Here is a 15,731-nt window from a genome sequence, read left to right as displayed (position 1 = left end):
TTTTTCCCCCCAGACATTTTAGGACAGAGAAATGTTCACATTAAAGAGGCAGACTCTTTTTCTCAGTCGGATATTGAGGGGATCTTTTACACCAAGAACAGATCCCTTCGGTGCTGTCATTTGCCCATCTTTCAATTAGGAAACACGCTCCAGTGTTGATGTAACCTACTTATAAACAAAAAGATTCTGATGTAGTGTTTCTTCATATAATAATATGCTTCTGCAGCCTCCACACCCCTGAGCCTGAAATGTCCAGTCCAGAACCCAAAGACGAGGAGGGGAACCTGACACCACAAACCACCAGAGAGCAGAAGCTGGACATGAGCCTGGACTCGTATAACCAGCTCACAGCAGACAACAAGAAACACAACAACAACAACTTGCTGGCCTGTAAGTGAACTCTCCCTCAATCATTGATGCGACCTTCAAAGTAAAAGCATCTGCTCATTCTGACCACATTTCAAATACACTCATCCTTAAAGGGTCGTTGACCAATCAAAAGTATGAGCCGTTACTGAAATTTTATGTTTAAATTTGCAAATAATGATTATCCTTTTAGAAATGTGCTAATTCCAGAACTGAAAGCTGGAGATTGATAAAGCTAGATTCAAAACTGTGATTTCATTGGGTTGCTGTATCAGAGAAGCTGCAATCTGTCTTTTCCTTTCATCAACAGCCATTAAAGATAAATAAAGAAACCAAAATATAGACAGAATAAAAGTGGAAGGATTTGTGTATGCAGTGATGTACAAGTGGAGAATTCTAGTTTGAGAGGTAAAGCCTAAATGTGTTTTCTTTCTCATGGTTTGAAACTAAAATTCCCACTGCATTTATTCACACACATCACTGTGGGATGAGGAGCCTGAATGAAATGAATCATACCCATGACCTGTAAGCCAAGCAGACAGCATACTCTATTGGCCAAATAACAAACTGCAAGGTTTCTAAATGGAAACTGAGCAAACATTGAATGTTTCAACCTTTTTCGAAAACAATATTTTCTGTCTTTTCAAAAACTCGCAGGGATTATTTATACCACTGGGATTTCTGTCCATTAAATACATAGTAACAGCAAGCAGACTAAAAGCAATAGCAAAGACTGGAAGCAGGGGAAAACCGACATACAACTGCGTCCAAACAATATCCATCTGACATCACCTCATCAATAAGCCGATTATCTTGTCTTATTTACAAATGTGTTACTTGACAGGCAGACATTTAACCTTTTAACCACTCACTATTTACACCTGTCCCAGACTCATGCTGTGTCAATGTTTCACAAATGCGAACATGTGACATGTGTATCAACAGCTAAGACCCTTCTTTTCAGTAATTGAGGTCAGTTTCAACAAATGTGAAAACGAATCAAGCCACAGCAGTGTACACAACTGTGACCGTTAAAATATTGTGTCCATACCTTCAAAACTGTCTGGAACTCCATCATTGTCCTCATTCATTGTAAATAGCGTATTTTCTCTCACTCAGGTGGCTTGATTACTAGATTACGGTGGAATTATTATGACACAAAACTCATTTCAACCCTTTCTCCCCTCCACAGCGCAGACATTCACCTTGGTGAGCAGTGACACGTGAGCCCCACCGGCCTCGATCTCCACACTGGCATCCCGGAGCGCCCCAAATGTAGCCAGCCTGCATAGAGCATGCTCCACGGCTTCTGACAACAGAACTACTTTGTTACTACTGTTACATGTCCACAAGGAGACTGGGACTGAGAGGACAGCAGCCCTGCTAACAGACCGGCCCACACACAGATGGACCACCCTCACATCCAGCCAGAGAGAAAGGCCGATGTACTGCATCTTTAGCACCTATTAGATCTGTTCCACACTGACGTGTCCTGAAGCCGAGCATTCATTCCATGTTGCCCCGAAACATTTATGCATAGATGTAAGATTGTGAAATGGTTTTGTTATTTTAGAGGTTTAAGGTTACAACCTATGTCCGTTTCAGCTATAATACCCCAGAGATCTTCTTTATGACTATATAAAAGATGATGCAATTGAGGGTGAAGTTACAAGTAACAAAACATAGAGGTTGTGACGGAACAGGTGAAAGGTCCATTAATGAAAAAGAAGGTTTGGACGATTAACCTGACCATCAACTGATTCATTTAACTACTTGATCAACGCGATGGTCATACCTACAGTTATGAACACTGATAATAGTTGAACAAATTGTGTTTATTGTACAGAGATAATGCAGAACTGGGTGGGGCTTACTGATCACCAGTCCTTGTTGTGTAGTTCCCTGGCTCAATGGGCCCTCGGCAGTAATAATGAGGGTGTGTGTACTGTGTACAACTGGTTCCTACTGAAAGGAACCTGTTGAGGTGGTTCGGGCATGTGGCAGGGCACGCCATGGTCACCAGGCTTCAACAGCTCTCCTGGCATGTCCCAATTCATTAAGTCATTAGGCTGCAGTACACACCAGGGAACGGTTAATCACTGCTACACTGAAATAGGAACACTGTTATTATCTATTTCTGCAAGCTAGAGCCTGATACAAACCATTGGCACATGTATATAGAGTGCATTATTTATACCTTCTGTTTTACTGATGGCTGCATTTATCGCTGCAACCTATTAGGGAATTTGTTTGTACCTGTAAAGTGTTCAGCAGTAGAGAGTGCTTTATGGAATCAGATTAACATGGTAAAAAATTGTTTAACAGTGTAAAGAAATTCAGGCAATTCAGTTCTGTGGTTGTCAGTCTATCCAATCCATGGGTCGGCTAGTCCTTCTGCCTTCTGTGGTCACAGACGCTTATTTCATTTGTTTCTGTCTTCGTCTTTAAATCTGCTTTATAAATTAGAACTATAAATATAAAGAACTAAACTATTTCACAATCTTGACTGTATGTACGATTTGTTTTCGGGGGTAAAATATAGCTCTATAGAACCATGTTGCCAAATACATACACACATGTCAATATACATACCTTTTGATACCTTGCTAAGTATTGCAAAGTCATTTTAATATGAGTATTTAAAAGGAGAATATTTTAGTGATGTGTAGGAGAGGGTGATAGCTGTCACCGAGTTCGTGGAGGTGAGTGTACAGCTGTATATAGGAGCACCTGAGTCATCTCAGCGCAGATGGGCTAAGCACCAAATCTCGACACACATGCAGTGCTTTACTTTAACCCCAAAGTGATCGCTGATGGTCTTTTATTTTAACCCTCTCTGATTTCAATCCTTTGTGTTGCTTTGTGACCAGAGGCTCCCTTATCGCTCTATTTTCACACCCTTTGCACCTGCATAGTAACAGATTGTCCTTTATTGATTATACATATATAAATATATATAAAAGAATATAAAAAGAAACATAAAACAGATTTTTACTTCAACAAGGTGCCACTTTGTGCTGCTGTTTTTCTCTTCTTTTTGGACTACGTATCTTGCAGAAGTCTGTCTCTGTTTGGTTTTCATTGCTTAGGGGATCTACAGTGAAGAGGCTGAGGGATATGAGGCGGATCTGACATTTGGGGTTTGAATCTCTGTGGTGGTAAAGAATCGCAGAATAGCACATGTAAGAAGCAATAAGTAGGACTTTGGACCTCCAGGACATGAAAAGAATTTTAAAAAGAGATGTATAAACTGTAAAAAATAAATAAATAAAGCAAGATAGGATAATTTATGTACACAATGAAAAGAAGAAGAGCAAATATTATAACTAAAAGGTTATTATTAATATTATTAGGGTCAATATGCAAAAAGTTCATACCCATCTGTTTTATATCATGTGAAATAAATTGTTGTGTTGATGTTCTTAAAACGTTCCTGTTACTGTTCTCTTTTCAACCATGTCGAAACCTGCCTTCTGCTTTTCAAGTCTTCTGAGTTTTTTGTGTCTGTTTGTGTGACTTAAACTGGATCTGTGGTTCTCTGCCTTTGACTTTTAGCCACTTACAATGAATCAGTGTACTCTCCAAGCTGGGAACCCACAGGCTTAAGAACCTGCACAAACCGAGGGTTTAATTTTCATACAGGATGTACTGTTCAGGGTGGCTTCTATTTGAAAGGTGGGCTTTTAGCCACAGGGCCATGTTGGGCATAAAAAAAGAGAAGATTAAATATAAAACATTGAGTATAGCCATTGCACCATCCAATTATCCGGTGGTTGGAAGTGCTTATAAACAAAAACTATTGCACACAAACTATTCAAATCAATTAAAATTATCCCTTTAACCAGTGTTTAAAGCTCTGGAAAATGCTGACACCTGGACCTTGAGTTGGATTTTTCATGTTTAATATTTAGCCTTAAACGTGGGGTGAAAAAAAATCCAAACTCAAGGCAAACGTGACCATGTGAGAGGGTTGAAAGCTCTGGAAAAGTGAATTGTTCTTTGCATTCTCCAAAATGGTGCTGAGGTGGTATATGTGCATGTTAACGGTTTTACTTATTATTCCACTCACTATTATCTATCAATTAATGATCTATGAAGTCGGTGCCCATTATACCTGACATGTTTTTAACTAGAGGGAGCATCTTTTGTCCATATCAGCTCAGCCAGTGGATGAGCAGGCCTTCGTTTCAATGCAACAAGTTGGCCACTGAGGTCAGCGTGGCTCAGTGTCCACCCGGTAAACAGGGTGGTGGTTTAACGCCGCGGGGAAGTGATGGAGGGTGAACAAAAAAAAAGCAGTCAATCTAAAAGTAGCGGGGTGCACCTTGCTGAGATAACAGCGTGCCTTTTCAGCACTTTTTCAGTGGTATCATTTTTCTGTTTGTCGGAACACGTGGAGCTGAGAGGCCACAATGCCAAAGATCGTCTAGGTCTACGAAGATGACTCACTGTGAAAACAAGTTTAGTCTGCGCCTTCCGGGCAGTGCTATATTATACACTATACTGAGCTTTGTGTGATCGTGTCCCATACGTATTCCCTCATTGACAATAATACTGGATCTGATCGGAAAACCAACAATACGTGTGATTTAGTCTGAAAGGCCGTTGAAGCTATAGCTTAAATTTTAGCAGAAAAAAATATGTATATATAAGTAAGAATTGGCCATAATTAGGGTTTGTGCTGTTGTTCAAAAGTCAGAATATACGGTGTAAACCACGGAGGATGAGTAATGGTGTAGGCGCCCTGCTCCCGTACCGAGTGAGGCCTCTGTCCGCAAAGAGCAGCTTCGACCATGCGGGACCGTGACGTCAGCCAAAGCCGCCGCTGTGTTGTATGCTCGGAGAGTGAGTGGTGGAGAGGGGCAGCGTCAGGGCAACTTTTCCACTGGAACATCTCCGATACATCCCCCGTGTTCTTCCAAAATGGCTCCAATCACGACCGACGGAGCCGAGCAAGAGTCTCAGCCCAAGCCGGATCAAAACGGCCCCGGCGAAACAGCAGAAACCGGCAGAGAGGAGCAGGCCGTGCCGGACCCCAAACAGGAACCGGGCGACAACAACGAGAGCAGAGCAGGAATGGACGTGAGCGGTGGTCGTGCTGAGCCGGAGCAGCCCGGGGACATCCCGTCCCAGGTCCCCGACACCGACAAAGAAGCCGCGTCCCCCTGCGAAAAGCCCCAGGGCGAAGAAGGGGAGCCCTGTGGCGAACTCGCCGAACCGGGGAAAAGTCCCGTTCAGGGGAGTTTGGCGAGTAGTGTCGATTCCGCACAGGAGGGCTCCCGGGTGCTGAAAGAAGAACAAAGAGAGGGGGAGAACGTGTCCTGCTCGCCGCCTGCAGAGCGCACAAAGACCGCGGAGAGAGCCGGACACGGCGCCAAGAGACGGGCCAGCGTGGAGCTGACCTCGTCGGATGGAGAGCCGCTCAGCCGGATGGATTCGGAGGACAGGTCTGTAGAAGCAGCGAAAGGCCTAAACTGATTCCCACGGCAGCCGAGAGGCGGTGTTAGGTCACAGCATGGTGCCAAGTTCACTGGTTTAATGTTGGCTCGGGACTCCGCCGGGGAGAATAGTTCCTCGACACGTTTACGAGTTTACGTTTATTAAAGCACACGGTGTGTGACTAACTTCACTAAGTTAGTGATAGGCCACATGTGAGCAGATCACATCTCCAGCTGCATCACTTCACCAAAATAACAGTGATCTCACGTCAGCCTGCCTCAATGCTAGTGTGGGTGGGGGGGTTGATGTGGTAAATCCCCTTTTAAATACAGTCTATGGTTAAATCACATCTCATACATTTAACACTAATTTAGAGGATGCGTCGACTTTCAATGCGGGGACTTTTCCCCATGCAGGAGGACACTGGTTTCCAGCCTTGGTGACTGGAAGCCATTAAACCAGTGTCACAACCTTAAGATTAGACACCATTTTTAAAGGGATCATAAGCTAGTGGAGCACATTTGTTTAAAAGTTCCTGGCCTCAACCATCTCGCCAACCCTCATGTTTATCATCCAGCCTCTTGTGGTCACTGCAGCCATGTGTGGACCCCCAGCTGCAGGACACAAGTGAGGTTCCCTGCACATGGCTGCACTTAATGCATCATGACCATGTTGTAAACTCTAGAATATAGTTAGATCACAACTTGGATCAGCTCAAGGCACTTTACATTGAGGCCTTAATCCCAACAGCTCCCAGAAAGAGCAAACTGGAGGAAACTTTTAGCAGAACCAGGCTCAATTTGGGCGGCCATCTGCCTCGACCGGTTTGGGTGAGTGGAGGAACATGGGGAAGAAAGGAGAGGTGAATAGAAAAGGGGAGACGAGAGAGATTGATCCAGACCAATTTGTAAACATCGTAATTAAGCTCTGTCAGACGTTTTTTCTAATGAAAATGATAACGATGTTCTTAATGATGATTGTTGTTGTTGTTGTTGTTGTTGTTGTTGTTGAGTAGTATCAGATCTGGACCCTGCAGCTCGAGAGAGAGAGAGAGAGAGAGAGAGAGAGAGAGAGAGAGAGAGAGAGAGAGAGAGAGAGAGAGAGAGAGAGAGAGAGAGAGAGAGAGAGAGAGAGAGAGAGAGAGAGAGAGAGAGAGAGAGAGAGAGAGAGAGAGAGAGAGAGAGAGAGACTATTTACTGAAGCAGTCATCCATATATTTTATTAAAGAAGTCATGCCAGGGATTTTGGTAATGCTCAGGAAAACGTAATCGCTGCTTTTAAAACCACTTACTTTCTTGTGATTGTGTGTTTGGCCTGTATGCGGGACATAATGTTGCAATACAGGCTGTGGGCACTAGGATAAAATCTCCCCACCGCCCTGCTGGTGGGGATTGATCAGCACCCCCCAACCACATCACTAGACAAGTTTCATCTTGAAAAAATTGAATCATACACATCTAGAGATAGCGTTCAGTAAATCACAAGTTGCTGAGGGTTAAGGGCAGAGGATGTCGCAAACTGTTGAGCCCTATGAGTCAAATGTGATTTGTGAAGTAGATAAGATAATCCTTTATTCGCCCCACAGTGGGGAAGTACGGTAAGGTAATAATACTTTACTAATGGTAAAATCTGAGAAACCTTAACGAATAGAAACTAATATAAACAATTGTAAACACACCAAATTTGAGTGATATTCTCAAAAATGATCCACCACATGTCAGTCAGTTCTGAGTTTACTTTCAGCAGCATCATTGCTATAGAAGATAAACACTGAAGCTAAATCAGGAGTAAGGTTGTGAAAAGGGCCGTGGTTATCGATTGGATTTATTTCCCCCACTCCCGTTCTTTCTTCCCCTCTTTCTGAACTTTGAACATTTGTGTCAGCATTAGAACGTGAACTCCCTTCAAGGCTTCTGTGACAGATTCAAACGGTGTGAGTCAATCAGCGTAGTTGTGATACACGATAAGGTGGGAAATGCACCTACACAGGAGCTCATTGAGCTCACAATGAGTCAACAGTACAGTGTTCTACAGCTGCAGTGGATCACTGGATGCTCCACTACTTATAGGCCCATTTCCACTATGATTACAGGATATTTGACATAAAATTCTCATGACAATCTCCATTTCCCTATCGCTTAACTTATTTATCAGAGTTCCTTCATTTGACCACCGGGAAACATTAAAAAACATAAATATCTCATCTTATTGAAAGTATTGGTAGCAGTTAAACAATATCTGTGAATATAGAGGAAACATTAACCAACTGAAAGTCTCATAGGGGATTTTCCAATGAGGTGTGTGTGTCTAGCTGTTGAAAACCCCCATTTGAACACCAACATGATATGTGAAATATGTGACAGTTTTGGTATCAGCTGTTGGGTCATTGTTCCTGAACAGAGCGGCACATTTTCACTTTAGCAAGGATACATTTTTAGAGGCGCTAAATGATTTCGAGGAAGAACGCCGACTGTGCTGAAGCCTGTAGAACATCTATAGGGAAAACCTGAGGATGTCAGTTTGAAGATGCTGCTGAGACTAATGGACTGTTAGAGGATCTGCAAGGAAGAATGAGATAAACTTCCCAGATACAGGTGAATGCAGACTTTACCCAAGAAGACTAACTTCTTAAACAAAAGTCTGATTATAGGACCTGAATACTTTTCTCTACCTTGTCATGATGGGTTGCTGAGTTCTATATTGATCAGCAAAGCTACAACACAAAAGTGAACAGAAAGTGAAGTCTCTGAATCCTCTTGCTATATATCCATTGAAGTGTATCAGAACTCTTTCATAATCATCCAGCCAAGGAGGAATAGACGTCATAGTCCTCAGTTAATCATGTGAAGGCCTACAAACCTGAATAATAGTACTAAATATAAAGTCTTCATTCAATTCACATTAGGCACGCTATTAACCCACAATATGAGAGTATATCCACAGAGGAGGAAGGCTTCAGGCAACTTGTTCTGTTTTGCTCACTGCACTCACCAGAAGTGCATTCAAAAACAGGGATTCATTTAAGTTAAAAGTAGAATGGTACTCAGTCGGGCGCATAGCCCCATCAAGGCTGAACCGTATCCTCATAAAACCTTGTTAGAATCCATCAGATCCATATTTTGATTACACAAACCCCACGGCACGTCCTTCCAACATTCAATAAAACTGGCTGAGCAGTTTTTGCAGTCAAACAGCGCTCACACCAACCATCCCCAAAAATGCTAGCACATGAACAGTGCACATATTTCTTCATTTGACAGTTGCAAATGATTACACTTTTATTTTTGATAAAACATTTGCAGTAACTGCAAAACAATATCAGTGCCTAGTTACATGGGTAAGCTCGTTAAGAGTTGTATGATATAATTTTCCCTGTTGGTTTTAAATTGTAAAATATGAACTAACAGAAGGGCAGCTACAACTTTGAGAAACTATTTGAGTTGGACCCACCTCAGAAAGTTTGTATACAATGTCCAAATGGGGCGGCTGTGGCTCAAGAGGTAGAGCAGAGCGTCCACTAACCAGAGGTTTCGCTCCTGCAGACCGCATGTTGTGCCAGTAGTGTATTGTGTGTGAGAGAAACAAGTGCCGCATATAGAAGAGCTGTATATATTAGGCATACAATTTGTTTTTCGTTTGACATTTAAAATCCATTAGGGCTGGTGGATTCCAAAAATGTAGTCCCCTTTTAATTAGTTCCCCCACGAATCTTCACATGTCCACTTCCTTTATCTGTCTTTTCAAATCAAAAGCCCTCTGTAGAGTCCTGTAATTTTGACTTAACACATTGCAGCTGTGGCAATAATTGAATAGAATGTATATAATTTGTATGGCTTATAGATGAGATGAATTAAAAATAGGTAAGACAATCTGCTGCCAGCTTTGAGACGTGTCTGGCTGCCTCTGGAGTTTGGGTAATCCTGCTGTTGTGGCAGATGTACGACCACACTGTAATTTTAGTCACCATGCAGAGCCAAGTGGCAGCTGGACACAGAGCAGGAGTGTGAGTGATGTACAGTAGACGTGTGTGTGTCAGGGGTGTTAATCCACTCGTAGGATGTGTAAACCCTGCTCCAACAGAGAACCAGTGTGGACAGTGACCAGTGCACATAGTGATTTGGCTTCAACACACACACACCTGTTGCACTTCTGTGGGAGCTGTGAAATCCACTCATGTCACACATGGATCTACATGTGTTTTTTACATTATTGCTGCCAGTTTCCAGATTAGACATAAGTGCTAGTACATGACAAGTGATTATTGTCTTAAACTTGGCAAAGCACTTTTAAATGGTCTGTATTTATATAGCACTTGTCTACTTATCTCAATGATCACTCACCATCTCATTCATACTATGAGCAGCTCTTTCTCTATGTGTACGGCACATCCTACTGGGGCAATCTTTTGTTCAGTATCTTGCCCAAGGACACTTCATCATGTATAAAGGGGAAGACTGGGATCAAACCACCAACCCTCTTTTTTTAGGACGACCCGCTCTTTCCCCCTGAGCCACAGCCAACTCTAACAGTACACCTCAACAGTACAGTTTTCAGACACAATTTCTTCAGAGCTCACACATGTTGTCAACAAGCAGTATCCAATGAGAGGCCGGAACAATTTATATAATGCCTTATTACAGTACTGACGGAAATGCAGGAAAAACTAGAGGTCAGTTGCTGTTATGATTCCTTTCTTTAATTCTTTCTAGTAGTAATTTTTTACCTTAAATAGTTATTTAAGTTGAATATGTAATTTTAGTAAAAGATAATTGGGCAGTGCTTACTCAATTTCTGATGTTATTTAAATTCCTGGTTGGTGATGGTGAACCTCCATGTAAACATGACCCCAGTCGAAAATGTGGGGTGTTGTGTTCTGGGGAGTCTTGTAGTCTGCATGTTCGGTCAGTCAGATGAATGGTCTGTATATATATAGAACTTTTCTAGTCTTGGTTACAGTACAGTCTTTTCCATTCACCCATTCATACAAACATTCATACTGTAACCAGCACTATTTCTATGAGCCGTCGGTACCAAAGAACACTGGTATGTGGAATGGCATAGACTGGGATTGAACCGCCAACTGGTTAGAGGACAGCCCGCTTTCCCACCTGAGCCTCAGCCACTCGAGATGAGATCTTGTATCAACTGATACTTGTTTTTCTGCTGGGACAGCCTTTTTTTAAACCTTTTTCTAGATTCTCCCTGTGAATTATTGATTTATCTTTGTGATCTGTTTTTAATATCTTTGTCTTGTGTGCCTGCTGCAGTATCGGCAGCACCCTGATGGACATGGAGAGCACGGCATCCAGCGGTCGCTCCACTCCAGCCATGCTCAATGGTCACAGCGGGGGTGCAGTGTCTGGGAGCGGTTCGGTGCCTGCAGGGGGCAAGTCCCTGAACTACACGTGCTGCTGGGATCACTGTCAGTTGGTATTTACCAGCAGTCCTGACCTGGCTGAGCATATCAGAGCCACACATGTGGACGGACAGAGAGGAGGGGTGAGTGTCCTGCTGTCAGGTTACTGTATGAGTGCTCCCAAGGTGTAATTGTGTTTTATTTAGAAGGATAAAGATGCTACTAAGTTACCTCCAGTGGTATCAAATAACAGAATGTATTGAAATGTAGTTATCATTCCTCCAGCATTTAGGAGAATTTATCAAAATACAAATTGCTGTGTTAAATAGGAAAACATGGACAGATACACAGTGAACTGACCATCCAACATATCAACTTCAAGAAATGTGTGGTCTCTTGCTGCCTAATATATCCCCTCCCTTGGCAGGTGCCACTGTTATTCCCTTCATGGTGTGGCTAATAGGTGCAGTACAACCACTGCCATATCAAACAAGAGATCCAGAAGAAAATATAATTGTATAAACAAATAAATATATAATAAAAAGATAATTTGAAAAAAACAAAATATTCTCTTTTCAGATCAACAGTAGCAGGATTTGAATCTATTCCATGTTTACAGTTGTAGTTTGCGAGATTTATACAGCATCATAAATGTTGTAGAGTCCTCTGCATCAACACCACCTGGTGGACTGGAGTAGAAAAGCTTTTTATAGCCATTGGTTGTTCATATGTCAGCAGGATGATTTTAAAACGAGGGTTCCGGGTTGTGTTCACACACTCTGCCTCCACCAAATGTACCTGGAACCTGGTACTAGTGATCTGTGAACCAAAACCAATAAACGTTGTAGTTTCTGTAAGATATGTAGTCTGATCACAACAGAACTTACTGTGTGTGTTGACTATTTGTGTGTCTGCCCCACAGGTGTTTGTGTGTCTGTGGAAAGGCTGTAAAGTGTACAACACACCATCAACCAGTCAGAGCTGGCTGCAGAGACACATGCTGACCCACAGCGGGGACAAACCATTCAAGGTGACAACACACACTTCATCTACCCCACCGATAATGCTCTGGTCAAATGATTGCACACTTTGGTGTTAAATGATTAATCATACTAACTTGAATAACTATAAATCCTCTGTGTTCCTGCAGTGTGTGGTGGGGGGCTGCAACGCCACGTTTGCCTCGCAGGGGGGGCTGGCACGTCATGTCCCCACTCACTTCAGCTCACAGGGTTCATCCAAACTGTCCAATCAGGGAAAAGTGAAGGAGGAGTCCCCGTCCAAGGCTGGCCTAAACAAGAGGAGGAAACTCAAGAACAAACAGCGACGTTCACTCCGTATGGACAATGCACAAACAGGCAGAATATATATATATATATATATAAGGTAATATTGTCACGCCCGTTCACACACTCGAACTAGTTCTTCATCATATCAATTTTTCTTTCCTCCAGCCCGACCTCATGACTTCTTCGATGCTCAGACCATGGACGCCATCCGTCATCGAGCCATCTGCCTCAACCTGGCAACACACATCGAGAGCCTGGGCAATGGACACAGTGTGGTTTTCCACAGCACGGTGGGCACACACACAGACGCACACTAACCGGTCCATTAACATTTTGTCCAGCAGGCAAGACTTGGTGTTTATTTTTAAATGGATGTCAGTTTTGTAAAAGAAAATCACATTAAGTCTTCATAATATAATTATTAGTGGGTTTTTGTGTTTTTATTCAGGTAATAGCCAGAAGGAAAGAAGACTCTGGGAAAGTTAAGCTCTTGTTGCACTGGACACCAGAAGACATGTAAGACATGGCCGTCTCTTCTTCTCCTCCTCCTCCTCACATCCTTCTCTTCCTTTTACGGTCTTTTCTTTGCCGGTGGCTCAGGTGGCTGAGTCTTCAGAATGTGTGTTTTGTTCACCTGTAACCACCGTAAAACCACAACGCTACATAACTCTGCAAAGGTGTGTGATTACACCGTGACTGTCTGCCATAGTATAGATACTTCACTAATAATTAAAATCTTCCGATGCACCAGAAGAAGCAGACATTGGTCCTGTGTTGTTGTTTTTTTTACACACTCGTGAACTAATCTGACAGTTTTTACAGTGTAGAGTTTGTTTTTATAAACAATTATACCCCATTTAGTCTGGATAGTATAAGACATGTGGCTTCGTTTTAAAATGAATACAATCTCTGTCTAGTCTTTTAGCTCAATATCAGGAAGTATTTCTCCAAACTAAAATTCAAATCACATGACTATTCATGTACACTGGTCATGTATCTGCCAGTATCAGAAACAGTTGTAGTAGTAATGAGTAGTAATGAGTAGTATCAGAAAATACAATGAAAGAGAAACGTCAATATTTAAAAGTAATAGTAGAAGTAGAACAGGGATTACTTTTCTTGGACTGATGTTACTTAAGGTAACTGGGCAGGAACGCTTTACCCTCACTGCTCGTAGTCGAGTTGTGACTGATAAGAATGTGGGCGTCTGCACAATAGTTTCCAAAAAACACAGTTTCTGTTTGTTCAGACAAAAACTCAACCAAGCAGTGTTTCCAGAAGACTGTGTCACAGGCTTGACAATTCAAGAGTAGTGTGGACACTTAAAACTTTAACATATTAGTGGACACCATGGCATTTTTTTTAAGTCAGCACGTTAAATAATCATGGGAGATGTTTTTTCTTACCCTTCCTGTGTTTGGGAGAGAGAGAGTAATGTGTTGTGTGCTGCTCTGCATGAATACAGTAGACTTTACCAACTTTAAATAGGTACATATTACAAAATCAACTGTAATATTGTAATATCTAATATTATGGCTGGCCGCCACAAGTACATCTACTTGTAAGATTTAGTAATCTGCCAGATTAACAGGAATGTCCAGAGATGGCATACCGTCACACGTGCTAAGTGTTAGACTGAAACTGACACATTCATATGACGGAATGAGCTGATTAACATGAACTACATACCAACATGGGTAGTAAACATTGTTCTGTCTGCTTCATTCCCTCTTGTGATGTAACGTCGACATCATCATTCCCTGAGAGCATATTTATGATACAACCATAATGAATTTGGGATTTGTGGGTTCCGCCCCTGATCCCCTCAGGAAGTGAACTAGAGTTTCCTATGGGCTCGATGAAGTGCTTCTGTTAAAGGTTTCCATGTAAAGATGTGATGATGGTGGTTGGTTTTATCAGAGCTTCCCCCCCCAATCCATATCAGTTTTTGGCACTCCTCCAGATCTCCACCGAGACTAGAGCTTTCCACTGTTCACACTGCAAAGGAAGTCTCACTGTCACACACGAGGAGAGCTAAAAGAATAACGATCTTTGTTTTACAGTATTTGTGAATGTGTTCTCGAAACCTCTGTAGACTTCCAGATGTGTGGGTGAATGAGAGCGACCGACTGCAGCAGAAGACCAAGGTGGTTCATCTGTCAAAGCTGCCCACAGACACGGCTGTCCTGCTCGACCCCAGCATTTACAGGTGTGCGTGTGTGCAAAGATTTCCTGTGAGAAAAACATTCAATTACGAGTTTGGATATTGAAAAATAATCTGACGTGTTTCCTCCCACAGGATGTTCTTCTAACAGATCCACAGAAGCTCTAATGTCACATCCTGCTTATCAGACCTTAAGAAGGAGGCCATGTGCTCATTCCATCCTCTCCATCTCCAAAATCCTCTCCCCCCTCCTCCCTCTCCCAGAGGATGATGGGAGTGTAGTCATTGTTTGTCCTGGCTGTCTGAGCCCACAGTGTTTTCTTTTAATAGGTGCTGAGTTTACTGAGGACCTGAAGGGCAAGATGTTGCTTGTTTTAGGTAACACAACTAGAGTGAAAACTGACAGTGCTGTAACTGTAGACCTGTGTAGAAAGAAGCTGTCTTTGTAAATACTTGAGATTTGTAATATATTTTTATACTTTGAATTTTTTACTCTACTGTAGATAGATGTCTTTTTTCCACCAAACATGTTTAAATAGATGTTTTTAAAACTGATAATATTGATCATGTGCATATAGCATTGCTCTGGTTTGATGCCATTAAACTTTTCCAACCTCCATCTGCTCTAAAGTCTTTTTTGTGTTAGACATAAAATAAAATGCACACTGGGACTTGGGACTGGGACAGCACTGTGTGCTGTCTACATTGTAGAAATGACAGTATCCTGGGAGGTTGCTGTTGATGAAGCAAGTGAGAGGATCGGGCTTCGGAATGTGGAGATGGCATCCGAGGCAGAATAACGTGGCTAAAAAGAAATCGTCCGCCAAGTGGAGGTTGGCTGCAGGTGTCTTATTGCGACAACCTTCAGGTTTATCAAAGAGCTAGGAATCCACAGACTTCAGAACACTGCAGCCAGTGGAGCTGGGTAAGGAGGAAAGACCCCAAATGTTAGAAACACACTCAGGTCTTATCAAACTGATGGACCTGCCTGAACAGAGGGGGTCACTGTATCATAGATTATTGATATAATAATAATAATACAAATATTTATAGTACCTTTCAAGGACGCGTTATATATTTGAGGCAGAAGGACATATTTAAGGTGACAGAAAGTAAT

At 42.3% G+C, this 15,731-nt stretch overlaps 2 protein-coding genes across 6 annotated transcripts in view; both read left to right on the top strand.

Moving 5' to 3' along the window:
- The window catches only part of LOC133948743 (pleckstrin homology domain-containing family A member 5-like), a 197,891-nt gene extending 194,103 nt beyond the window's left edge, over positions 1-3,788 (top strand). For all 4 annotated transcript variants that reach the window (XM_062382716.1, XM_062382713.1, XM_062382714.1 and 1 more), the window contains 2 exons: positions 227-390; positions 1,559-3,788. In XM_062382716.1, the coding sequence (XP_062238700.1) occupies positions 227-390; positions 1,559-1,593 (199 nt within the window). In that variant the 3' untranslated portion in view covers positions 1,594-3,788. The remainder of the gene's footprint in view (positions 1-226; positions 391-1,558) is intronic.
- A 1,332-nt stretch (positions 3,789-5,120) lies between these two features.
- Positions 5,121-15,233, top strand: aebp2 (AE binding protein 2). 2 transcript variants are annotated; one of them, XM_062383294.1, is made up of 8 exons: positions 5,121-5,813; positions 11,073-11,304; positions 12,084-12,191; positions 12,312-12,519; positions 12,616-12,740; positions 12,899-12,966; positions 14,546-14,659; positions 14,750-15,233. In XM_062383294.1, the coding sequence occupies exons 1-8, from the start codon at positions 5,290-5,292 to the stop codon at positions 14,760-14,762; spliced, it is 1,392 nt and encodes a 463-aa protein (XP_062239278.1). In that variant the 5' UTR covers positions 5,121-5,289; the 3' UTR covers positions 14,763-15,233. The 2 variants fall into 2 exon arrangements, with proteins under 2 accessions (XP_062239278.1, XP_062239279.1); XM_062383295.1 differs by having other exon boundaries at positions 5,127-5,813; positions 12,312-12,498.
- The last annotated feature ends 498 nt before the right edge of the window (positions 15,234-15,731 follow it).

This window comes from Platichthys flesus, chromosome 23 (genome assembly GCF_949316205.1).
Source record: "Platichthys flesus chromosome 23, fPlaFle2.1, whole genome shotgun sequence".
Classification (NCBI taxonomy): Eukaryota; Metazoa; Chordata; class Actinopteri; order Pleuronectiformes; family Pleuronectidae; genus Platichthys; species Platichthys flesus.
The sequence above is the reverse complement of the archived record's forward strand: the minus strand, read 5'-3'. Positions and strand labels throughout refer to the sequence as shown.

Excerpts from the sequence above, each read along its gene's own strand:
- aebp2 (XM_062383294.1), top strand. The coding sequence starts at position 5,290 with ATGGCTCCAATCACGACCGACGGAGCCGAGCAAGAGTCTCAGCCCAAG. Across the intron at positions 12,520-12,615 it reads TATGGACAATGCACAAACAG|CCCGACCTCATGACTTCTTC; the intron begins GCAGAATATATA and ends TCTTTCCTCCAG. Across the intron at positions 12,967-14,545 it reads CACTGGACACCAGAAGACAT|ACTTCCAGATGTGTGGGTGA; the intron begins GTAAGACATGGC and ends AAACCTCTGTAG.